Source organism: Crassostrea angulata, unplaced genomic scaffold, assembly GCF_025612915.1.
Source record: "Crassostrea angulata isolate pt1a10 unplaced genomic scaffold, ASM2561291v2 HiC_scaffold_130, whole genome shotgun sequence".
NCBI classification, from domain to species: Eukaryota; Metazoa; Mollusca; class Bivalvia; order Ostreida; family Ostreidae; genus Magallana; species Magallana angulata.
In genome coordinates this window covers 478-28,030 of record NW_026441685.1, presented here as the reverse complement: position 1 = coordinate 28,030, position 27,553 = coordinate 478, and the positions used below count along the sequence as shown (strand labels likewise).

Here is a 27,553-nt window from a genome sequence, read left to right as displayed (position 1 = left end):
CATGGAGGAGTTAGAATCCTCTTCTGACTGGTCACACCCGCTGTGATCATTTGCAAATATTTAACCAATGTCCAAAGACACAGATTGGTTTTAAATACAACATTTATCTTATAAATTACTTGCAGCATATATTTCACGTGTCGTCTGGTGCTAATGTCGTTACATACCATAACACACAAAATGATAAAAAGTGATGTAATGCTATATATACATATAACATGTTTGTATACTTGTATGCTTGTTTATCAAAATGCGTGTGCATCCAATTTATCAGGATCGAAATTGAATGAATATTAAAGTTTAAAGAACAAATTGAGGTCAGTTTGTGACCAATGATTCTTTGAGTATATTACCTTATTATAAATATTATTATTTATTCATTTTCAGGTACATTTAATTTCGTATATCAATCCAACAAATCTACAGAAATTGGTATCTTTTTTCAGATAATTTCATTATTCTTTTTGTTTCATTCATACCTCTAATTTTGAACGAGTAATGACATCCTTTTATTTTGTCGAATAAATGAAGAAAGATAAACAATATGGTAACTTATTTTCAATAAGCTGTGTAGTTGTTAGTCATAAGTGCCTAATTTGAAAACTCTTAAACTAATGACAGAACTGAGGTATAATTACAGCTATCTGTAACTATAGGGCAGATCAAACGTTTACTCATAGATTTTGAAATGTTCAGGTTAATATTTCATTGTATGAAACAAAATGACAAAATAGCGCAAAAAGGAATTCACATAATTTAAGGAGTATACTCTCACGACAGCCGTCGTGTGTCCAATCAGTCAAGCAATAAAGAAAATCAAAAAGTATTTACAATTTTTATAAATGGTTTACTCATATCGGGTAATTTTAACACAGGTGTTACCAATAGTGCGCATTTCAGCGACGAAAACGTGTTTACCTGCTGTTGTCACCAGATACCCTAGTTAGGCTGTCCTTTCCGTGTCAAATCTGTCAGCGGCGCTGCATTAGCTGAACATATTCTATAAAAACAAACAAGTCCCAAGAATGACCTTACCTGTTTCGTAGTGGTAGGTGTTCAAAACTCTTGGATAGCTGCGACTTTCTCGATCGTATAGTAGGACAACTGATGCGACTTCAGCTTCTGACTTGCGTAAAAAAAACGATTTTCTTCATTTTCATCTTCCTCTTGCAACAACACTCCACCAACACCTGCATCTGACTGCAATATAAATGGTTTTATAGTAAACAAATAGAACAGCCCGAGTATAGTCCATTACTGACAAATACCTGAAGTGACAAAATTTGAGGCACCAAAAAGGATATGAACATTAAAAAAAACCCCAGAGGTACATTACAGAAAAATGTATTGATATGACATATACATATTATAAGATTTTGACCTATGTGCGAAAGATGTTTATCTAATAGCAGTTTATACTTGCAAATTCGTGTTTTTGATACTCTGGCTAGCTTACTTTATTGGAATGATAATTGAAATATCTTTACCATGGCGTTACATAACATTTACTGTATATCAATTGAGGCGATGCTAATGTATTAAAGCGATTATAAGTAGGAAAAGCCATGTGAACTCTAATTTATTGTTTGAAACGATGATCATATTTCAGATTAAACATTGTGACGATTACAGTCAAATTCTAGACAAACTTACAACATCAGTATAATGAGCTTAATGATCTTTTTAGGGGAGGCATTCCTACTTAAAATTATGTTCGTTTGGGTATATTTCTGTTTGAGCTGTGTACTATAAGTGGTGGATCTGTGTGGTTTTTAGATAACATGACATTAGGATATAAATGGTAATAGCGCATGTTTTGTGGTCATTCTACCGCTCGTTAGGACGAAGTGAAGGTGTAATGACTACCAGTAAATTACTATTATAATTATAAATGTAATATGTGTGTTCAATATTATAGTGTTGGTTTGTTGTTGTTTTTTGTAATGGAATATACTGAATAAATATTTTAACAAGCAGCAATACATATTCATGAGTTTGGTTTTTTTGTCAATTGATTCAGCGTATTCATACTATATTTGAGTATAATTTTATTTATATTCGAACGAAAGGAGTGATGGAGAATATAAAGTATATTCTCAATTCTTGAAGTGTGTACTAGTAAATGATTGGTCCAGTACTTTTCTATACGAAAGTATTGCTTGGAAAAAAATAACTTATATACCTGTACTATTAAACCCAAATGATCCAAATCATGTCCAATTAAACGATGTATTTGTGGCAATCTTATTTTTCCGTTACAAAGCGAAACGAATGAAGGGACTGCAGCAATTATTTTATTCATTACTGTGTGACCTTCATCACACACAGCATTGGCGCTACTTCAGAATATTGCAGACACTTATAAACTCAAGAGTAAATTTCGTTTTAACTCCGCAAAGCTACTGATGGATGTTTTGCATAGCAATGGACATCAGTTGTTTTGATCACAAAACACCAACAAGAACTGCAAACGATAGCATTGCCTAGTCGCCTAACTAAAAGTCATTTTTGATAACTGTCTAATTAAACATATTTCTATTACATAATTTAAACATTATTGTATATTTTCGTAAAATATAAATGATTTGGTCAAAAAAAGAGAGATAACTTTGAATTTTGGGTTAAAATAGCTCATTTCATAATATAAACTAACGATAAACGGATTTTTTAAAAATCATCTGAAAACAAAAAATCCTTCTGGGGGGTTTTATATCTTGTTATTAAGCATATTCATAACAAAGGGTTTGTTGTTTCAGTGAGGTGATATGTCTACAGATCAAAATACATTATAAAAAATGCATATTGCATTGTAACGTTGCAAAATTTAATTTTGATTTTGTTTGTTTTGGGGGTTTTTTTTGGGTTTTTTTGTAAGGGGAGGTTGGGGGGGGGGGGGGGGTGAAGTCTCTGATTTACAGCCTCTTACAAGTGTTTTAAGAGAGCCACTTATAAACTTTCCTTAATGAAGGTTATTGTTCATTTGAGGGTTTTTTTACGAGTCATAAACGAGTAAGTATGAAATCTACAGTTGTATTTCATTTATCATTTCTTAGAACACTTTTGCTAACTTTACAGTTTCTTTCTGCTAAATCAGTCATCTTATATTTTCAAAGATGTGTCACTGTAAACATTTTACTGAAGCGTAATATACGTACAATCTGTATATAAATTGTACGAAATTATACCCATTCTCGACAGTACGATTAAATAATGTTAATTGAAGGCAAGAAGCCACAGAAAGGAGTACTAGACTCATCGTTTTAGTAACAAGTAATGCCAATAAAAATTGCAAGCATTTATAATTTAAACCAATAATTGTAATTACGAATGGAGATGGCGATATCTCCTGTTACCATATGATACAGTTTGTTACGTTTTCCTTGTTTTGAAATAGATATTTGTGGAAACAAAAAGCAAAATAGTATTTGTGTAAACGAAGTACCATGTTACTAAGTTGTACAACTTCTCTAATCTGTTGTTTTTTCTTCCTTGAGGACACACGTCTCTGGAAAAACGGCGTCATCAGATATGTTTTTACATATTACCGAAATAGATCAAAGAAATATGAATGTGGTGCTGCAGATACCTCATTTTATGTAAACTATATTATTGTCCAACATTCATATTAACTGACATGTATGAACAAACTTTGTTTTACGTTATAAAATTAACGCATAAAGATAATGTAAGGATTGTTAACGTTATGTACTAAAGCACTACTAGTGTAGCAACAACTTATGAATTAATGAAGCATTTTTTCTTTCCATTCTAACAAAGTAAATAATTATATGATTTGGAGTATTGTCACCTACAAACTTTAAGAGCTATATGTACATGTTTCTCTATCTTAAGGAATTCAAATTTGCAATTATTTTGAACTAAACGTATGCTGTTTATCAATTAAAACTAAAAATAATAAATTAGAAATCTTTCGTATATCGATTTCAAACATATTTTATCATGTACGTGTACAATAAAAAGCGTGTGCGTGATATACAATGTTATACATTTGCAATTATGGTAAACACTTTTAAATTCATTATTCAGATAAAATCATGATTGACTTATACATCCGATTATGAAAATAAAAAAAAATGGTTGAATTTTTATAACGTGTGTATCATTGAATCACAATTAAAGTAATAAGCTTTCTTAAAATCCAAGAACAGCAACAGTAAGAAATCGCAATGCTTACATTATTAGTATTTACTATTTATATCTATAAAAAGGAAGATAAAAAAGTAACACAGAACCTTTTATGTCTCTCACCGAAGGAAAAATTACAGAAATTCTGCAATTGCATTGGTCTCGAGGAAAAAAATATCACGCAGTCCTATTGCTGGTTTTTTTTATTCTTAATCTTCCTTATCAATACTACGCCCCTTTAAAGAAGTACTCTTTAACCTTTACATATTTAAACTCACTTTATTCGCTAAATATCCTTAGTTTTTAGAAAGATCTGAGAATACCAAGCCTACATAATTCTAAGATGTACTTTCTGTTCTGTCATTCTATGTGTCTCATTGGTGTCCTGTCCATGTTGTCCAGTATGTTAGAAGTAACAGAGGCGTATGGTGAGTTAATGTTTTAACTTACTTTATATAAAGATCATATAATTATTATTTTTTAAATTATTTATCAGAATTAAATATTTATTTTAACTTTTTACTTGGCTGTTGGGGTTACTGTGACCCCCGGAAAATGTACAAGTCGATCAATTTTCGTTTTACAAGATTTATTAAAACTCCACAAACGTATTACACACCGCGAGGTCGGGAGTCGGTGGTACGAGTGCCTTGGCCGTCGCTCTCAAACTGCCGAATAATTTAACATGGCCAACAGTTACATATAGATAACAAAACATGTTTAATAATAGAGAATAATAGAAAAGTAAATATAAAGAGTTACTTCAATTAACAGATTACTAAGATAAACTGTGAGTCAATTAAGGGTGTCCGGATCAAAGTCACTCATAGCCAGTGACAGGAGAAAAGGTGTCATGTCCAAGGGGTACATTTCACACGGTGATAGTATACACAAAGTGATAACCTTTTAAGAGCGCTAATATTAGTCATTTTTTTCTATATCATCACGAAAAAGACTAAATTCTATTGTCAACACCTTAACACTTCATGGTACATATATGTGTCTAAGAAATATGGTAAACCAATACACACATCAATAATATATTTAATTGACAGAGTATATCTCTTAACCTATTTGATAAAAATATGTTTTTCCTTCTGGCACCGCCGCTACGAAAAAAATGACGTACTCAACCTCAATTCTCAAATTAAGTGTTTATAACATCCTCAACTTAGAAATTCTTCAAATCGCAACAACCAACCATATAAAAAGAATGTACTAAGTAGTGTTGGATTTGTTTACGTTCTCAACTCTGCTGAGTACATTCTCACGAGTGTAGAAAATAAGTAACAATGTAAGAGAAACTGTTACGTACATTTATTTAATTATAGTGTCTGCTTTGATAGTACGTTACGTAAAAAGTATAAATTTATTTGATTGTGGAATATTGTAAAACGACAATATACAATGGTGAGGGGAGGGGGGGGGGGCTTAAATGGACACCCCACCTCCTTCCAAAAAGAAAATTGAGATCTTAATTTCATTATTAAATTGTACATATATATTTATGAAGCAAAAAAAAAACATGGATTTTTGTTCTTCATTATAATCATATTGATCCAAATACTTTTAACTTAATAATTTTATGAAAACTTTAAAATAAACATTTACATGTATCTGTCATTTTATCATTTTAAGCAGAAATATTCTATTTTCCTGCAGTTTTCGTTCAGAACTATTTTGAGCGCGTCTCACAAATATCTTTAATATACCTTATACATGTACCTTAAACAAAAAGAGCATTCATTTTACTTGTTCAAGCTGGTCTGTGTATTTCCTTGTCAAAACTATTTATGTTTATAATTAATGAATATCCAATCTGATTTTAAGTGAATTACAAATACCGTTGAACTTTTGATGTAATACACTGTCATTATGCACAAATGTTTTGTTGGTTTTTTTTTTTAAAGGATTTTCATACAAGAATCAACTCTTTTTCAAAATTATTATTTGATACATAAAACATTTTTATTATATGAATCATAGGGTCAAAATTTCATTTCCCTAATTTTCCTGTATATTTTTTTTACAGACAATGTTGCCCTTAACATGCCATCATATCAGAGTAACCCATATACATGCAATGTTATATATGACGCAGCCAATGCAGTAGATGGATTAAAGTCAAACCTTAGCATCAATGGTGGTCAATGCGTTGTATCAGCAGCTAAGGAGGCAACTGCCACCTGGAGAGTAGACCTTGGCAGCGTCCACTACATCGATCACATCACATTGTATTTTATGACCGATAACCAACCTTGGGGTAAATATTTAATCATTGTTGAATACAAAAAAAAATGTGTACGAATAAATCACGTATAGGTTAAACGAAAGTATAATTCTAAACATAAAAAACGTATAACCATTGACCAGCAAGGAATGTACAATTTAATTCATACATGTGGTAATGATTTTTTTTAAAAGAACAGTCTATAAGAATTTTTAAAGTTGTAGGCACTGATATTATATATACAAATGCTGCTACATATTGCAATGTATTGTATGGACACTCAATTTCGTAAAATTTAACAAATGAATATAGAATTATTGAAACAGGGTCACTTGTACATGTATAAACAAACGAAGTGCACTGCTGGGTTCGTTGATTTATTCAAGAAGAAAACAGGTCATAAAAACAAATATAAGCATTACTAAATATTTGGCAATAATCCGTATATAAATTCTATAATCGATTTACAATATATGCATATATAATTAGGTAATGAATGAATTGGAGTTTTATATCAAACAAATCTAAATTACACTTATTATAATTTTACATATCTTTAAACTTTAATCTTTATAAAATAATGTAAAAATGATCATAGCAACATAAATACCCATTTGTGAAATGAAAACAACCCACAGCCGGTGATCAGAATAAATTTCAATGAAAGATGTACATGTAAGCAACAAAATGGACACTCGCTGCGGTGAACACTATACAAAAAAATGGCGCAAAATACAATAAACTGGTTTGACCAGGTGTAATTTCTGGGTAAATACGTAATACTATTATTTAAATCACGTGATCAGAAAACTCCTTATAGTTTTAGATATCGATCCACAGGTACTCAATAATTAAAGGGAGATAACTCTTTTGGGAAAACAGTAAGAATTCAAATGGAAGTAATTACGTTCTAGGTATTTGACAAATAAATATATATGAAAATATGACCCCTATTACAGTCCTATTTCATAAATCCATACTGCTCAATTAACACATATATCATGTAGATATCATACATATCATATCAATCAATGTCCATACAGTGTTTTTTAATCAGGTTTCCATGTAACCAATTCCAGAAATGTCTTTTTAACAGCTGGATCATCCATGAAATTGTCTTTGTTAATCAATGACTTCAGGTAATCAGCTCGTGACATCCAGTCAACGTTCATAGTTTTACAAACATAGTCTCCAGTCTTATCCATTCCGGCTGTCTTCTCTCTCTTGTTGATCTTCTCGGTTGCTGCCGAGGTCTGTCCTGTGCGTCATTACTGTCACCACTTGTATCTACATTTTGGTGTTCATTTTCCGTCGATGTATCATTTGACATGGAATTGTCAATCACAGATTTGTTGAGTTCACTCACTGTCGACGAATCACTGTTTTCAGGTTCCAAGATATCCTTTTCATTTGGAGTATTTGGATCTGAATCTTGTACCGGTACATTTCCTTCTTCTTCTTCTGTACTGTTAGTTGATCTACTAACACTGCCAGTTGGTCTCACGTTTGTATAATAATGACTTCATCGTCTGAATCTTCAACGACATCATCGATGTGGTCTTCAGACTCCTTCGTTGATAAGCTCTCATCAAGAGTTGTCCTTCTTTGTATAGGAACTGGTTTCACTCTTCTTTCATCCTCAGCCTCAATGAAAATCATGCGTTTCCTTGGTTTAGGCTTTGGTGGTGGAGGTGACTCATTTTGGTTACTGGTTTTATATGGCATGAGTAGATTTCTGTGTAAAGTTCTTGTTCGACCTGTATTGTCCTCTTTTCTAACTACAAACACAAGTATATCTGGACTAGGTCTTGAGATCACATCATAAACATCTTGCTCCCATTTGTCCGCAATCTTGTGTCTACCATCATGTGCCACAATTTTCACTAAGACTTTATCCCCTGGTTGAATAAAAGTGCTCCTAACTTTAAGATCATAATTCCTTTTCTGAGCATCTTGGGATTTACCAGTGTTTTTCTGTGCAAGTTCAAAAGAATCCTTAAGTTTCTGCTTCAAGTCTTCAATATACTTGTGTAATGGTTTCTTATTCATCACTGGTTGCTTGGTTCCAAACACTAGATCTATGGGTAATCTAGGCTTCCTTTCGAAGATATGTTGGTATGGGGGAAATCCAGTAGTATCCTGTTTATTGCTATTGTAGGCATGCACAATGGGGCCAATGTATGTTTTCCAATCCTGCTTCTGATATGGCTGAAGAGTTCGAATCATATTAATCAATGTTCGGTTGAATCGCTCACAGATTCCATTCCCCATGGGATGAAAGGGTGTTGTGCGAGTTTTCTGAATATTCAATAGTAAACAGAGTTCTTTTATCAAACTGCTTTCAAAATTTGCACCCTGGTCGGAATGGATCTTATAAGGTATTCCATATGGGATGACAAAGTTGTTGTAAAATGCTTGAGCTGTTGTTTTGGCCGTCATGTTCCTAGTTGGTATGGCTTTGGTCGTTCAGTGAAAAGAAAATCCATACACACAAGTTCGAGCGGTTCATAAGTCTTGATGTTGAATAGTGGAGCTCTAACATTGATATGAGTTTTACGACGCAAACATCTGTCACAGGTTCTGATGTAATACTCAACATCTTTACTTAATCAAGGCCAGAAAAATCTGTCTTGTACTACAGAAATAGTTTTGTCTCTGCCTTGATGTCCTAAGAAGTTATGGGAGAAATACAAGACATCTTCCACAATGTTATTGGGAACAAGAAGTTGATGTTTCCCTTCATCTTCAAATTTTTTTTCTCTGTGAAGTATTCCATCCTTAAGGGGTAATCTGCGGTAGTTCTGTAGCACCACAGTATTGAAATAAGACTTGTGAATTTCTTCTTTCCTGGGTTTTCTACCTTCCTCTACCACATCAATCCAGAATAATAAGTTAGGATCTTGACATCGCGCCCTCTTGATATCGATTGATGTAAGATCTGGAATGCTGACTTCAGGATGTTCAATCAATGAAGCTGAAACAGGTAAGCTTTCAATCAGTGGAAAAATGATGATGTGAGCACTGCATACTGCTTGCACTGAATCCTGTGGTACTTTGCACACATTGTCTGTAATTGTAGGATGTCTGGATAAGGCATCAGCATCCGCATTCCTCTTTCCAGGTCTATAGTGTATGTCAAAGTCAAATGCAGCAAGAGCAGCAACCCATCTATGCCCTGTCGCATCAAGTTGTGCAGTGGTCAATACATATGTCAATGGGTTGTTATATGTAAGGACACTGAACTTGTGACCGTATAAATAATCCTTGAACTTTTCGGTTATGGCCCATTTAAGTGCTAAGAATTCCATCTTATGCGCGGGGTAGTTGCGTTCAGCCTTGCCTAACCCTCTGCTAGCATAGGAAATAACTGTCTTGCCTGATCCTGGTATAGTATAGCTCCTCATCCCCTTCCTGATGCATCTGTATGTACGTCAAAACGAATAGAGTAATCTGGATATGCTAGTATTCGAGGTGAGGAAAGCTGTGTCTTTAAATTGGTAAATGCCTCTTTTTGCTCTTTATTCCAGACAAATGGATTCTCTGTACTGCTTGTACCAATTTTCTGTCTGCCTTTCGATTTCTTTCTAGTTGATGGTAACAAATCTGTCAATGGTCTTGCGATCTTAGCAAAGTTTTTTACAAATTTCCTGTAATATCCGTCAAATCTTAAGAAGCCTTCCACATCTTCTTTGCTTTTTCGTTGAGGCCACTGCATGACTTTGTCGATCTTTTCCTCATCCGGTTCAATACCGTCCTCAGATATGACATGGCCGACATACTTCACACGCTTCATCAGTAAAGAGCATTTCTTAGGTGTTAGCTTCATTCCAGACTCTCTCAGTCTTTGGAACACTTTTTCCATCCTTTGTAAATGTTCTTTAAATGTTCGAGAAAATATGATAAGGTCATCCAGGAATATATAACAGATGTTTAAATGTAAATCACCCAGGCATTCATCCATCAAACGTTGGTATGTAGCGGGGGCGTTGGTTAATCCAAATGGCATTCTGTTATATTCATAAAATCCTAAGGATCCTACTGTGAAGGCGGTTCTTTCCTTGTGTTCCTCAGCTATTTCAACTTGGTAGTATCCTGCCTTCATAGCCAATACAGAAAAGAATTTGTTTCCAGCTAGGTTTTCTAAAATGTCATCTATTCTTGGTAATGCGTAATTGTCTTTGATGGTTCTTGCATTCAGCTGTCGATAATCGATACAGAGTCTTAATTTTCCATTTCTCTTCTTTGCTTAAACAACATTGGATGAAAATGGTGAGTGAGATTTTCTAATGATGTTTCCTTTCAGTAGTTGTTGTAGATAATCACGGACTTCATCAATCATAGAGGGTGGAATTTTTCTATAACGCTATTTGAAGGGTATTTCATTGTTCAATTCAATTCGATGCTGTACACTTTGATTATGACCAATATCTCCATCGCCGGTATATAAAATGTCCTTATAATCCATTAGTAGGGCTTTCACTTTCTCAAGTTCAGTAGATGACAGTTCATTGTCAGGAATATTGACTTGGCTAAAGATGTCATCATAAGTTGTCGAGTCATCAGCTGTTAGGAGATCTTGTAGTTTCACTGGTTGAACTTCACACATCACTTCTCGAGGGTTGATGGTAACGGTCTTTGTTGAAATGTTACTAACAAGAACAGGAATAGTGTCTTAAAATCCCTCATGATCGTCTATGAGAACAGGTGAAATGTCTACAACAGTTGATATCTTGGATGCCGGAGTAGCTTGAAGAATAGCACAAACTGGATGGTAATGTATAGCGTCATGAATGGCTCCCTGAAAAATTACTTCAGTATTGGCGGGTATAATGATTTTCTTCTTTTCCGCTGACTTGATGTAAACTAATCTGTTTTGGTTGTGTAATAACTCCTTCTCCCGAAGTGCTATACATCTTAAAGATAGATACCATGGAATTGTCAAATTGGCTGTTTGTAGAAATCTATTTCCATATTTTTCTTTGGTGTCTTCCAGTAGAATTTTTAAGATGTTGGTGCCAATAAGTATTGGTGTTTGCTGATGATAAGAAGTAGTAGGGACTATCAGGAAAAATGCATCAATAGTTACATCTGATTCATCCATCTTCAAAGGTAACACGACATATCCTGAATATGGAAGATTCAGTCCATTTGCACATTAAATGTTAATGATGTCAGTCACAGGTTCTATCGGTAGATGTTTCAAATGTTTATCATAATATTGTTCACTAAGGGTAGACACTGATGATCCAGTATCAATTAAAGCACTCACTTTTTCATCATTCAAAATAACAACAGTCTCATTTGTTGATCCAATAAGAGTTGATGTCTTCCTTTTTTTACATTCTTTCATGGAACATTCTTCTAAATCTAGGTCACTAGATTGTCCCCTATCAGAAACCTCTAGGCGTTTAAATGTCTGTAAGTGGAGCAAAACTGTCTTTGTCCTCGTCCACGGCCTCTGTACACATTTGAATCTCCTCTATCATATTGTCTGGAATTCCATTGGAAGACTGTATCCCTCTGTATCTATTTCCCTCAAAAGATGATCTTGGTCTCTGGTTCGGAAAATCCTGTCCATTTCTTTTGAAATTATATGTACCATGATATGCACTGCGATTTCCTCCGTCTCTAATTGTGAATATCTCATTTTCTATTCGTTCAACTTTTGTGGATAGGTTATCGATTTTTTTAAAAATGTCTTCGATAGTTGTAGTTGATTGTTGTCGAACTGTTGCTCTTTCCGGTTTCACAGGTGTTGAATTCCCCATCTGTTTTTCAACGGATCTTACTTCACGTAGTATTTTGTCAAAGTCCTTTTAATTAAAATTTGTTCATATTTGTATCGAATACATTATCGCAGTTGTTTATTTCTCAATCCTGTGAATAGTTTGGAACACAACATCTCATCACGTGCTGTAGCTGAAACTTGTTTTCTTTCAAAAGCAACTTGAATTAATGACTGTAATCGCATACCATACTCTGCAACAGATTCAGTTTCACTTTGAGATTGTTGATAACAGTTTTCAATAACTGCTTCGTTTTCACAGACATTTCCAAAAACCTCATCAAACTTCTCAATAATACCCATTGGTGAAGTATCTTCTGCTATTGTTATTAAAAAAAGATATATCCTTGCCCCTTAGTGAGTTTTGATCGAATGAAGTATTACAGCTTTGGGAAATGCAGCTTCTCTAATTACACATCTTGCTTCATATTTCCAAACATCAAACACAACTTCACCAGCTTTATGTTCACCAGAAAATGTGGGTAATATCTGCAACACTGGGTAGTAGCCGTCTTTGGAGAGGTCGTTGAATTTTAGGTGGAAAAGTATCCTTTGGTGTGGATTTCAGTTGTGGACCTTTCAGTAGTTCAAATTCTTCCTCTGTAACAACTCTGTACTTTGTGTTAGAATTGAGAAAATCTATGATCTTTTCAACTTCTCCCTGACTAACCTTCTCTTTGGGTGGATCTGTTTTAACTTCTTCCTCTTCCCCGTTCACTTCTCTGTCTATTTCTTGGTTGGACATATTCAATAATTTGATTTACAACGTGTAAAAAACGAAAATCATATAGCTATTATATGATGAAATATTTGGTGAATAAATGATTCGTTAAATGTTTCAAAAAGTCTAACAGTTCGCTACAATCCAAGATTCTGAAGTCTCAATAGTTATTGTTTACATTCGATTCACAAATTACGACGGAAACAGAAAGTCGAATACTTAAGTCCGAAGAAACGAAAACAGGATGTCCAGTTCCGGAATAAGAATCGCTGGCATTAGACAGTTCGATCCAAAAAAAATCAATAAATTAAATGGTAATGTTCACAGACCTTACAGATCACCATAATAACCAACTTGGCTGTATTGTGTAGAATAAATATGTAAATGCGAGAGTCCCAAAGTGGGCGCCACTGAAACAGGGTCACTTGTACATGTATAAACAAACGAAGTGTACTGCTGGGTTCGTTGATTTATTCAAGAAGAAAACAGGTCTTAAAACAAATATAAGCAATACTAAATATTTGGCAATAATCCGTATATAAATTCTATAATCGATTTACAATATATGCATATATAATTAGGTAATGAATGAATTTGGAGTTTTAAATCAAACAAATCTAAATTACACTTATTATAACTTTACATATCTTTAAACTTTAATCTTAATTAAATAATGTAAAAATGATCATAGAAACATAAATACCTATTTGTGAAATGAAAACAACCCACAGCCGGTGATCAGAATAAATTTCAATGAAAGATGTACATGTAAGCAACAAAATGGACACTCGCTGCGGTGAACACTATACAAAAAAATGGCGCAAAATACAATAAACTGGTTTGACCAGGTGTAATTTCTGGGTAAATACGTAATACTATTATTTAAATCAAGTGATCAGAAAACTCCTTATATTTTAGATATCGATCCACGTGTACTCAATAACCAAAGAGAGATAACTCTTTTGGGAAAACAGTAAAAATTCAAATGGAAGTAATTACGTTCTAGGTATTTGACAAATAAATATATATGTAAATATGACCCCTATTGCATTATTATTCATATTATTAATATATACTACACCAATATTTTGTCTGTAGATCTGCTATAAAAATATAACAGTACACGTTAATTCAACCAATGTACCAAATTGAAGTGCATCAAATGTACTGTGTATTGAACATCAGCGATACTTTTTTTTAAACTTTACCTTGTTTGATTATTTCTATAATTTTGTTGTTTTTTTTATACTTTTTTTTACTATATTGAATATTACTTTGTACACAGACGAATGGAACAAATGGATATCTAGTTTCTTAGGATTTTCGCTCTATGTGTCCAACTCAACAGATAGATTAAATGGAAAACTGTGTTTCAAAGACATTAAATTCAATAAAAATACTATACCAGAGGTATTCAACACGACGTGCCGTATGTTTGGACAATATATCATCTACTACAATGAGAGATTACCCGGAGTTGACTATCCAAGCGACTACAACAATGATGCTGAGAACGATCTTTGTGAGGTAGAGGTATATGGTAAGGATAAATTTATCGGTTATATGGTAAGGATAACTTTATCGGTTTATTAGAATATCTAATAATAAATTTGAACATCGTTACCTGTTATCGGCTCTGGATGTATGTGAGATGAATTATATAGTGTGACAGTTTTCTAGTGTATTCTGCTACCCCCATATTAAGACCCCATTGCGCTAACATATATGCAAACGAGATATACACGTTATAATATAAATAATAGATGTTGCTTCTCAATCGTCATGAAATAAAAAGCAAAGTTTTTTATTAAGCATTTTAACAAAAAAAATATATTTGCATAACAAAATAAATGCACATTAAAACACTTTTATAGTGCTACTTTAAAATAAAATGAACAGTTAAGAAATGATAGTACTGAAATACAATATAGTACACGTAATACCAATGACGATTTTGTTAAAGGGTGCCCAACGCTAAACCCGGATTGTGATGTATGGGATCCAATAATGTGTGCCTGTCTGGTTTGTAAACCTAGCTACATGGACATGGAACCACACCATGAAACAAGTAATTCTATAAACAAGGTTTACAACCAGATTTTTTATTCTTTTCATGATGTGTCTTATTATTGCAACTTATTTTCTTTTCTATTGAATTATGTATATTAATAGTTCTTTTTTTCTTAAAATATTACTTTTTAAAGTGATTAAAAGACCATCCAATTGCACGTCATATTTTTTTAGGTTTTCTAGGAGTATATACACGATACCTTGTCCAGTAATTCCTTAAACTTTTTTCAGCAGAAATCAATATTATGCAATTATTGATACAGTGTTTCAAGGCAATTTTTTTTTTAAAATCTAAATCCTTTAGTTCATTTTTTACCAATGTTTTACGACCATAACATAAATTTAGAGAGTTTACGCTGACTATAAACGTGTGTTATGTTATGCAACTGGTGTAAAACATGATTAGGAGAGATTCATTTCCAATAAATGAATATTTCACTAGTTAAGCTTATTAAAAATTCATTTTAAAGAAAAGAGGATAACAACAACAATATTTATATGTATAATGAAGCGCATTAATACTTCCGTTGCATTCTGAGGTATTAAACTATGTTATACAATATAAACGATTTTAATCAGCCAACCAAAACAGTTTTTGTTAACTAAATATAATTATAACAAACCGAATCAAAAAAAAAAACGTACAAACAAACGAAACCAAACTTCTTTCCAAAAAATGCCGAAAAAGTAAAAGTTTTCATGTTTAAGTGGCTTATTCTTAGAATGTAATATTTTTTAATTCTTTGTGTTAAAAAATCCTAAAAAAAATAATGTAAAAGTAAGCACGTTTATGATCTTTCCACAAGTTTTATAGTCTTTTTTTTATCTTATTACCACCAAACAACTTTAAGTGACAAAAACAACAAGAGGCCCAGGGGGCCACATCGCTCACCTGCGCAACAATTGCCTTAATTCTGATCAAATTAGCATTACAGTATCAAAATATCTTGACAACTACATGTAAGTACAGAAGATCTTGCTAAAAAATGTAAAATTTGCCAATTTTTATCCACCTCTTTTTTGGAGGTACATTTGTAAATACCAAGCCCCTTTTGTTGTTGTACCTGTAAGAAGATTTTTCTCTATTACTATATACCCCCCTCCAATTTTGTGGCCCTTTTTTTCTCTAGGGAATCATGGTTTCATCAAACTTAAAATCTGCATAACCTGTGCTTTCACACTAAGTACTGAGTTTTGGACTGAAAACTTTCCCCGAATATTTTTAAAGATTTTCTCTATATATTCCTATGTAAAAATCATCCCGCCATTGCGGCCCCGCCCAACCACTTGAATTTGCACTACCGGAGGATGCCTTTACACAAGTAAAAGCTTTTCTGGCCAAATAGTCTTTAGAAAGATTTTTAAAGATTTTCTTAATATATTCCTATGTAAAACTTGCCCCCCCCCCCCCCTTGTAGAACCAGCCTACCCCTAAGGACTATAATTTGAACAAACTTGGATCTACACTACCTGAGGATGCTTCCCTTTTAATTTGAGCTTGTCTGGCGTAATAGTTTTTGAGAGGAAGATTTTTAAAGATTTTCTCTACATATTCCTTTGTAAAACTTGATCTGCAAATTGTGGCCCCACCCTACCCCCGGGGACCATGATTTGAACAAACTTGGATCTACACTACATTAGGATGCTTCCATTTTCATTTGAGCTTTTCTGGCGTAATAGTTTTTGACTAGAAGATATTAAAAGATTTTCTCTCTATATTCCAATGTAAAACTTGATCCCCCTCTTGTGGCCCCACCCTACCACGGGGACCATTATTTGAACAAACTTGAATCTACACTACCTGAGGATGCTTCCACTTTTATTTGAGATTTCCTGGCCTAATAGTTTTTGAGAAAAAGATTTTAAAATATTTTATCTGTATATTCCCATGTAAAACCTGATCCCCCTCTTGTGGCCCCACCCTACCCCAGATTAAACAAACTTGAATTAACACTACCTGAGGATGCTTCCACTTTTATTTGAGCTTTCCTGGCCTTAACGTTTTTGACAAGAAGATTTTTAAAGATTTTTCCTATATATTCCTATGTAAAACTTGATCCCCCTCTTGTGGCCCCACCATACCACCAGGGACTATGATTTGAACAAACATGAATCTACACTACCTGAGGATGCTTCCACTTTAATTTGAGCTTTTCTGGCCTGATAGTTTTTAAGAAGAGGATTTTAAAAGATTTTCTCTATACATTCTCTATATATTCCTATGTACTTGTGGCCTCTCCCTACCCCCGGGGACCATGATTTAAACAAACTTGAATCTGCACTACCTGAGGATGACTCCACACAAGTTTAAGCTTTTCAGGCCGAACAGTTTTAGAGAAGAAGATTTTTGAAAAATACCAACAAATTTTCAATAATTCTCAATTATCTCCCTCTTTAAAAGGGTGTCCCCTTTCATTTGAACAGACTTGAATCCCCTTCATTTAGTAGTGCTTTGTGTTAAATGTGGTTGAAATCTGCCCAGTGGTTCTTGAGTAGAAGATGAAAATGTGAAAAGTTTACAACAACGACGACAATGACGACGACAACGACAGACAACAAATTGTGATCAGAAAAGCTCACTTGAGCATTTGGCTCAGGAGAGCTTAAAATTGACAAACAAACAAACAAACAAAAGCCATTGATATTTTGTCATTAAATTAAAGGTAAATTACGTTGTATCAAAATACTGAAGGTATTTAATTCAGACAATTCATAACAATAAAATATATCTATAAGTGCATACACAGTACATGTATAGATTTCAACCTCTGTAAAAAAAAGAATATTTTAAATCGTAAAGAAATCAAAACCTAAAACCAGTTTAACATGCATGCAACAACAAATTGCTCTGTTTCCAATGGAATTCATTATCACAAAGGTTATAAAACGCCTATTCTGTGATTCTCTAAAGGTGTTTTAAATACAGTGTTTATTAATAATCAATGATGGTTTCACTCACTTAATGATGCACATTAAAATGACTTTTTATCTGTCTTCTTCTGTATCTTTCTTCAGCAGATTGGCCAATTGGTTCATATGGATACTACTATGATGAAATGTGTGGTCATTGTAAAGATCTGACTCAATGTTCTCCTGTTACTGGGATATGTCTCACAGGATGTAGTGCTGGATATTTTGGACCATCGTGCAAAGAAGGTTTCAGTCTATTGAGTTATACGTATTCTTTAGTAAGAGAAGACTCAATGTACATATATGTTTCTTTCGAGATTATAGCCGTTTTACTTTTGTTTGAAATAGAAAAAGAAATTGACGGCGTAGTATAAAATTAACAAAACTTCTAACTGTTCATCCTGAAAACATAATACTTTGAATATCTAAAAATAAATTATGTGACTTGTCTAATGTTTCATAACTGATATGTACTCTCATCATTAGTACAGATAAAATAAGGCAATATCAATTGAAAACCATAACCCGAACAAAACGTCAAATGAAAATAAACATACTATTTTTCTGTGCGTGCTAAATTCAATCGACAATCTTTTACAATTGGTATTAATCTTTAGTTCCAAAAGAAAACCCCTTGAAATTGTTGGAATGTTAAAGTCTCGATTGTTCTTAAATATTGTACTCACTTTCAATCTGTTGTTTCTTTTGCCCTGAACATTGTTTTGAATATAAAGCAATCGAAAAGTCGTTATTAAAACATAATTGTTCTCTTTTATAAGTGTATCGTCATTATTATCGGCAACATTAAACACTCCGAAAGCTCTGGGCGAAACCCATCAAAGCCGGAAGTATTTATGATATTCAATAAAGGTCAATTTACTTATATTTGTAAAGGCGTTTTGTTGCCATGGATTTGGGTATTTTTTGTGCATTTTACTTGATATACAGCAAAACAGCAAAATATATTCACATTCGCCGTGTACAACAAAATTTAAAGTATAACTTAATAATACAATTGCATTTTAAATTTCATTTTCTTTGGCGACCAATTTTTTTTTTTTTGGTATTCTGATCAAAAAAGAAATTATTTTTGAAAAGTCTCATTTTCGCCATTTTCTTTTTCTATAGCTCTACAAAATAGATATTAACCTTTATTAGAAATAACAGTTGTTGCTCGTTTTATTTGGTCATTCGTTGTTTTTGCAAATTTGTCGTGTTAATTGGCCTATAGAAAATATGCATTGCATACATCTATGTCATGGACTTGATTGATATCTATATCGTCATCATTTCTTACAGAGTGTCATATTGGTAGTTATGGACACAACTGCAATGAGACATGTGGTCATTGCATGGATCTATCTCAATGCTCCACTACGAGTGGAATCTGTCATACGGGATGTTCTAATGGGTACACTGGAGGTTTGTGCGAAAAAGGTAAGTTTAAATTGAAGCATTTTGTTTTAAGAAAGAAATGGGAAACGTTAAAGTTAAAAAGTTGTGGACAACGTAACTATAACCATAATAGTTTAGTGTGCTTTTGTATAAGACTATTCATAATGATGAAACCTCAAAAATGTTGTGCAACACTTTACTATATTTTTCGCCAAATCTGCGCTCGTTCAAAATATTAATCATCGTGTTGTTTTGCCACATAGCGTTTCTCCTGGTTTAAATTTGATGTGTAACGGTAATTAATACAACATGTTTCGTTTATAATTACCTTAGGTCTTTTACTCATAAAACCTGGTTTATTTTGATGTATGAATGACTTGTGTAAACAAGAAAACCAGCAACTAAGTTGGCAGTTCACAACTGGAATAGATTTTCAATTATGAATGTCTCCACTGGCAGGCTCAATTACTATTGATAATTTTTTAAAGTCATTTGGAGATATTATAATTTGACTGAGTATAAATTTACGATAATTAGCCTAAAAATATTCAATCACAATCGGGTCGGAGGAGGTCTTAAAGTATTAACTGAACACGCATTGCAAAGTATAAACCATTGTTTGTCATCTTTATGGGCGGACACAAGTAAATTGGTGCAGTGTGTTTTCATTTGTTTCAAACGGTACAAACTCCACATTTCTTCTTGGTTTTTTTTTTCTCTTTTCTGTTTTTATTGTTGTTGTTGTTTTTTTTTGGGGGGTGGGGAGGGGGGTTTGGGAGGTTTTTTTTTGTTTTTTGTTTTTTGTTGGTAAAAATGTTCCTTTAAAGTCATTCCACTGTCCTTTCTTGCCAAACAGGTAACTCTGGTGGGGGGGGGGGGGGGGGGGGTGACAACGACAATTTTCCTCTAAACAGTATATAATTTGTAAATGTGTTTTATTCCTCAGAATGTGACATTGGTCTCTACGGATATGCATGTTATAATACGTGTGGTCACTGCATTGATCCGGCAGAATGTAACCATGTCACTGGAACATGTCGTACAGGGTGTGCAGCTGGATATCGCGGACGTTTGTGCATAGAACGTACATCACTATTACTATTGATGATGTTTGAAAGTCAATTAATTGTATTTAAAGTAATGCTTGTTTGTATATTCAGTAGAGTCACCACATTGTTAATATAAAACTTAATACAGTTAATAGTATTACTTTTTCTCAGACTGTGATGTTGGTCATTATGGGTATAATTGCAACGAGACATGTGGCCACTGTTATGAACCAGCACAATGTTCTAATGTCTCTGGAACCTGTCGAACTGGATGTGAAGCTGGATATTCAGGAAGATTGTGCAAGAACGGTTTGTGTAATTTGAAGAAAAAAAATTTAAATGTGTGTGTGTGGGGGGGGGGGGGTTTAATTCGCCCTGACACATTTGTAAATGTCATAAAAAATAATAAGAAAAACTTTGAATTCGCTTAGTTTTCAATTCGCACGCTGACAACGTAGGCAGAAGGGTGCGAAAAAAACCGGGGGTGAAGATAAATTCCCTGTATACATTTTATAATATGTAAAGATGGGTTATTCTTTAGAATGTGACATTGGTCTCTATGGATATGATTGTTATGATACGTGTGGCCACTGCATTGATCCAGCAGAGTGTAACCATGTCACTGGAACATGTCGCACAGGATGTGCAGCTGGATATCGCGGACGTTTGTGCATAGAACGTACATCACTATTACTATTGATGATATTTTAAAGTCAATTAATTGTATATAAAGTAATGCTTGTTTGTATATTCGGTAGAGTCACCACATTGTTAATAGAAAAATTAATACAGTTTATAGTATTACTTTTTCTCAGATTGTGACGTTGGTCATTATGGGTATAACTGCAACGAGACATGTGGCCACTGTTATGAACCAGCACAATGTTCTAATGTCTCTGGAACCTGTCGAACTGGATGTGAAGCAGGATATTCAGGAAGATTGTGCAAGGACGGTTTGTGTAATTTGGAAAAAAAAATTAAATGTTTTTTTTTTTATAATTCGCCCAGACACAATTGTAGATATCATCAAAATGAAAAGAAAACTTTGATTTCGCTCAGTTTTAATTTCGCACGCTGACAACGTAGGCAGAAGGATGCGAAAAAAAACGGGGGTGGAGATAAATTCCCTGTATACATTTTATAATATGTAAATATGTGTTTTCTTTAGAATGTGACATTTGCCTCCACGGATATGAATGTGTGTATACATGTGGCCACTGCATAGATCCGGCAGAGTGTAACCATGTCACTGGAACATGTCGTACAGGATGTGCAGCTGGATATCGCGGACGTTTGTGCATAGAACGTATATCACTATTAATATTGATAATTTAATTCCCTTAATTATTTAATTTACTGTATATTATTTAATAATTTGTATTTGAATATCAGGCAGAATCTCTTAAAGAAAAAAAATGTTTACATGTAATGGCGTTCGTTTTGTTTTTCAGATTGTGACATTGGTCATTATGGGTACAATTGCAACGAGACGTGTGGCCACTGTAATAATGCAACACGGTGTTCTTCCGTCACTGGAACCTGCCGAACTGGATGTGAAGCTGGATATTCAGGAAGATTGTGCAAGAACGGTTCGTGGTTTTTTTTTAAATACTTCTGGATATTTGGGTAGTATTTTTAATTTCGAACTATTTTGAAGACAACCAACTGTCATTTTATACTTAAAACGTACTAAAAATCATTCCCGGCTTGTTACTAATAATTAGCATCAACAAATTACTGCAAAAAGAATTGTATTTGTGGTGTACGATACTTAGTGAAAAATGGTAAGCAAGAAGTTGTCCATAACTTGAATAGCGTAATCCTGTAAGTTTCTAACGTTATGCATACTGTTACTGTAACCACCCTTTATTCTAGAGTGACAACTTTTCTCGTTGTTCGCGAGAGCCTCATTGTCATGAATAGATCTCGCCACAGACCAGTATTTGCCATGTAGTTGTAATAATATGTTTTACGGTGTGACCGTTGGGGCGCACGCAGAAGGAACCAAACATCTCTCAACAGTGTTAAATGCAACTTTAACCTGTTGACTTGTCCCAACCTAAAAACTTTGGCTTTGTCTCGAAAACGTTTATCACCGCATGGAACCCGAAGTTATCAAACAGTTATTCCAATTGTCCATTTTAGGCTAATACACTTAATAAACAAACTACCACTGAACCTAAATTAAATGTAAAACAGACTTATTAAAATATGTTGAATCAAAGCTGTTTGATTTTTTTTTTTTTATTAAAAGACAATCATGTTTTATCATGCCTTTACTTTTTAATATTAATAATTAAGATCAGTAAACAATGAATTGCTTGTCTGAGTGTGTATTTTCCTATTTTGGTCCTTGTTGTTATTTTCCTCTGTATCACCAATTCGTTTATAATTTTGTATTTTTTTTGTGTAATTTTTGTATGCTATATATATATGCGTTGAAGACATTTTTTAAATAATTTTTTGTCACCTACCTCACGCGTGCATATTACAATTGAATCAATATGACAGTCATACAGTTAAGTATGGAACTTGAATCTGTATTTACTAAGCAAAAAATATATGATCAAAACAAAACAAATCAGCCGAAGAGTCACCATTAACACTGATACTGAGTACTTACTACACGTTACACCCAGTACATATGCTTGATCCACCTCTAAATTTAAATTGCACGAAGTCACTGTGACGTCATACTTAACTTTCTTTTGCGCTCGACAGTTCTCGTAAATTGTCGGAAAAATTCGGGGAAGGAAATGACGTCATATGTCAACAAAATTCCAGATAGGTACATTTTTTTTTTTTACGTAAGAATATGTGTTGTTTACTTTAGTGTTTTTAAAGGATTTTTGTTGTTATAAATGAAATAGATGTATACGATTAAGAGGTAAGAATTCTCCTTAGAAACGCTTCCTGTTCCACCATGTTGCTATGCACCGCAAAGGATTATTGGGATATATAGAACCTTTCACGTGGCCTCATCACAATTTCTTTGAACAATGTGTAGATTTCAACTCGAATTTTCTCCGCTCATACACGTTGTCTATGGAGCTCGCTACGCTGCGCTCGCTTATAATTAAGGTGTGGATAAGGTTTGGTTCCGAAAATTAGTCGCCGCGATCCACGCGGCTATGTTAAGGCTGCCCGATTAATTTCACAGTGATATGTAGGAAGTCACGTGTCTGTACTTCATAAGATATGACGTCATAGTTAACTTTGACGTCACGATCTGCATTCCTTTCAATCGTTCTTAGGGAATGTATCGTAACGTCATAAGTGACATTCATTGTGCCTAATAAAACCGATTCATTCCCTTACATAGACACTGTTAAATATATTAGTGATACTAAATTCAATATCACCGATATAGAGTATAAAAAATCAACCGTATTAAAGCTTCGTAATAGGTAAATAACTTTTCATAAACTATTGGTTTTGAGACTCCCCTTGCTACGTGTAATCTAATGAATGGTGATATGCATTTGCATATAAAAAACGGCTAGGCGCAAGTGAAAGATAAAAACAATCTTAGTATATTTTACGTGTAATCGGTTGAAAAAATAAGTACCAATGTGAATCTTGCTGGGGGAAATCTACCGATTGACCCGATTTTGTGTAAATCGAGCCTAAAAGGTAAAAATGTGCCTAATTCGATGGCGGTGCGAAATGTTTTGACAATATTTCAAATAAACGAAATATTTATATGAATCCCCAGCAAAAAGTGCAAAATAAATTATTTATCGAAGGATTTTTCATAAGAATATTTTTGATATAATGTCATTATTGACTTGCACCGATGCGATTTTTATAGATTATTTACCGTGTTAGAATACACCCGTCACGTGGTTAAGAGAAATATATGACGTCACAAAAATACATCAACTATAGTGTTGGATGTCACTGTTAATTAATGTAATAAAAGTTTAAAGAAACTCGCTCAGTTAAAGTATTTTTCGATAATTAAAATAGTATTATTTTTCGATATATATATATTTAGCTTCGGACAGCCTTAACATAGCTGCGCAGTTCATCTCAGATATTGGCGAATTATAGCCGTCGCGAGTAGTAGTTGGTTTACAGTACATACATGGCAAGTTGCAATGTACTTGATTTTGCAAAAGCCACATTCTACACAAAAAACGCTAAATAAACCACTAATTTGTATACGTTAACAGTATTGCCTTGTCATTTAACGATGATTTTTATAATAGTTATTTGGTTGGCCCTACTGAAACTATCATGCTTTGTGTAACAGTTTTTTTTACATTTTCGTTTTAACCGAATAATTCCATAAGATATTGTTTTGGATATGATCGAACACAGTTTATTTTAAACTATTGATATCTCCTTTTTTACATCAAAATAATTTCCCTCTTATAGATATTCGATGTCTATCAAAGATGTATTTTACCATTTAAATAAGTGGTTCTGTGAGGCCAATAAAAAGTAGTAATGCAAATTTAATTAAAATTATTCTTATTTCAAATAATATATAATTTCAAAAAAAAATGTTTCTTTGCTCTTTAGTTTGTTTTATTATATTGTTTTACAAAATCTCTTTGTTTACGTATGTCCTCTATTTCACTAACAGTTGATAAAGAAAAAGTCATGGCGATTTCTCTATACAGCCTGATCGGTGTTGTATGTTTCTTGGTTATCATCATCGGAGCTCTAATCTTATATATTGTACTGACAAGGTAAGATTCTAAAAAAGAATGTGAATACAGCAAAACTCGCTTATAACGAACTTCAGGGGACCATGGAAAAAACTTCGTTATAGCCGTAATTTGCTATACGTTTATAACGAATTCGTAAAAAATATTATTGCGAATTCGTTATAAAATAATTAAGGGTTTTTCCGGTTAACAGTTTTCTAAAGTATCGTAAGTTATAAAATTAGTATAACCGTCATTTACAAAAAATGTCAATATAACCATTTCAATTCATTTTTTTTTTTAAAATCCGTATACTATTTCAATTTAAGTATTTTATAAATGCATCTTAAAATTGCATGTTTCTTCAATGGAATATGAAATGGAAAAAATGATAAAATACGTTAAAATTTTGCCAGCGGGGGTCTTAAAATTACTTCGTTATAGCCGTAAATTCATTATAACCCTGTTCGTTAAATACATTAATTATCTATAGGTTTATATAAGAAATTTGCCGGGACATGAATAATAATTCGTTATAGCCGTAAATTTGCTATATTCGTGTTCGTTATATTCGAGTTTTGCTGTATTTCTATAAACACTGTTGCGTTCATTCTTATACATTATTGCAAATTATTGTTACATTGAAACATATATTTTTAAACAAAGGATGTCAATAGCAAGAAACAACGCAAGACAACAACAAAATAAGGAGATGGTTCCAGCTGTTTATAACAACACTTTTGATGCTTTCCACAACAAGGCGTACGATAACGAATATATGGAAATGGGAGAGCCATCTTATATCAACACGAATGCTAGAGGCCTGGTTTAAACTGTTACAATTTACTTTCATCAATTCGATTTTTGATTCTTTCTGGCAAATTTTCAAATACACAGTTGATTTTAATTCATCTTATTTTGGGTCCAGTGTAATGAAGTAAAAGTATATATGGAAATTTCCATAAGCTGTGGCTAGTGGGTTAACCATTTAGTTCCATCGGTAGAGTGTTGGATTGGTATACCAAAGGAAATGGGACCAAAGAAAATGATGTGTAATAATGCACCGAACTATGCTTAGAAAAAAACCCCGAATAAATATACTTACCTTCCAAATTATTATATAAACAACTCTAATAATATAGTTATATAAGTGTAAATACAGATGCTAATTGATTACTCTCTCTCTCTCAGTGCGTTGTAAATATGTGTACATTCGTTTATTTTTTTAATTTTATGTTAGTCATATTCTTTGATTATTTGCTTTAAACATGTTTTGTTTTTGCCGTTCGATCAGTGCACTTCTTCTGCAGCGGTTTGCAGGGTCTTCCGAGCTTTTGATTTGTTATTCCATGCAATCATTTTAAACGGAATGTGCGCCGTATCAGTGCCTTGTAAATATGTGTACATTCGTTTATTTTTTTTAATTTTATGTTAGTCATATTCTTTGATTATTTGCTTTACACATGTTTTGTTTTTGCCGTTCGATCAGTGCACTTCTTCCGCAGCGGTTTGCAGGGTCTTCAGAGCTTGTGATTTGGATACAATACAGAACTGATCTAGTATAAAAGGCATTATAAAGCTAATGCTACATGCAGTTATTGGGAAGCATCTGAGCAACCCAAACATCATGAAAACAATACTTTGTTTTAATTAACGTTAATTTTTTCATTTAAAAAAATATTAAATTGTATTTGTTTCTTTAATCAAACAAACGGACCGCCTAGAAATGTTCACGGCAAAGTCCTACAAGGCGTGGGTGGTAAAGGGGAGGAGGGGAGCGGGGGCAAGCAGTCCAGGATCACCAAAATTTTACTTGTGTAATATTTAATTGTAACCTTGAAACTAGCCTTATATTGTTGTTCCCGTTAAAAGTTATTATTCGGGATACTTGGAGTACTCTTTCAATGGATAGGACTATAATTCTTTTTTTATGAACAGAAGGTTGAGTTACATATACCAACTTACTTAACCACAAAATTGATATTTTTGCATGAAATATATGTATATATTAAACCCCGGGCCTTTTTAAATGCTGATATCACAGGCAAATAGTGCACAGAAAAAACTCACAGAAACCCTAAATAGTTACTATTAATACGTTTTTATCTTTTTGGGTTTAGTGACAATTATTATTCTGAAGATCTATAAAATTTCTACTTATACATCAAACTGTGTTAAAGGATATTGCATTTCAATAAACATTGATGTTGTAGATCAATTAACTTTTGTATGGTTTGCTCATATCAACATTTGTTATTGTAAAGATATTTCCATACCCTCTATAACCTAAAATATAGCTTGAAATACATCAACATTCCATTTAAAATGTTTCTAGTAATCATGAACAATCAAATTATAGATTGACTACGTAAATAACAAATATTTCGATAGAATGAATATTTTTTTTTTGCATCTCAGCTGCAACGAAATACATTTTCTTGCTTTGTAACAACTTTGCTCCATTTTTTTTTCATTTTTTCAACGGATTTTATTTTAAATACAATTTAATACAATTTATGTCTTGAGAAGACGGTATAACAATTGCTGTGTGTAATAAAATGATGGAAACACGTTTGTTTTGTTTTATTATTT

The 27,553-nt window shown here is 33.2% G+C and overlaps 1 protein-coding gene across 1 annotated transcript; it reads left to right on the top strand.

Annotated features, from left to right (window-relative positions):
• The first annotated feature begins 4,489 nt into the window (after positions 1-4,489).
• On the top strand, positions 4,490-26,755 carry LOC128169431 (multiple epidermal growth factor-like domains protein 10). Its single transcript, XM_052835580.1, has 12 exons — positions 4,490-4,574; positions 6,179-6,409; positions 14,168-14,422; positions 14,846-14,950; positions 17,968-18,108; positions 19,162-19,299; positions 20,204-20,341; positions 20,478-20,615; positions 20,848-20,985; positions 21,758-21,895; positions 24,898-25,003; positions 25,628-26,755. Exons 1-12 carry the CDS (start codon positions 4,490-4,492, stop codon positions 25,791-25,793), a joined length of 1,779 nt encoding a protein of 592 aa, XP_052691540.1. The 3' UTR covers positions 25,794-26,755.
• The last annotated feature ends 798 nt before the right edge of the window (positions 26,756-27,553 follow it).

What these genes read in the sequence shown, in the direction of transcription:
- LOC128169431 (XM_052835580.1), top strand. Translation starts at nt 4,490, where the DNA reads ATGTACTTTCTGTTCTGTCATTCTATGTGTCTCATTGGTGTCCTGTCC. An exon ending in CGGACGTTTGTGCATAGAAC is followed by an intron (nt 20,986 to 21,757) that starts GTACATCACTAT and finishes TTTGTTTTTCAG; the next exon opens with ATTGTGACATTGGTCATTAT. An exon ending in TTATATATTGTACTGACAAG is followed by an intron (nt 25,004 to 25,627) that starts GTAAGATTCTAA and finishes TTTTAAACAAAG; the next exon opens with GATGTCAATAGCAAGAAACA.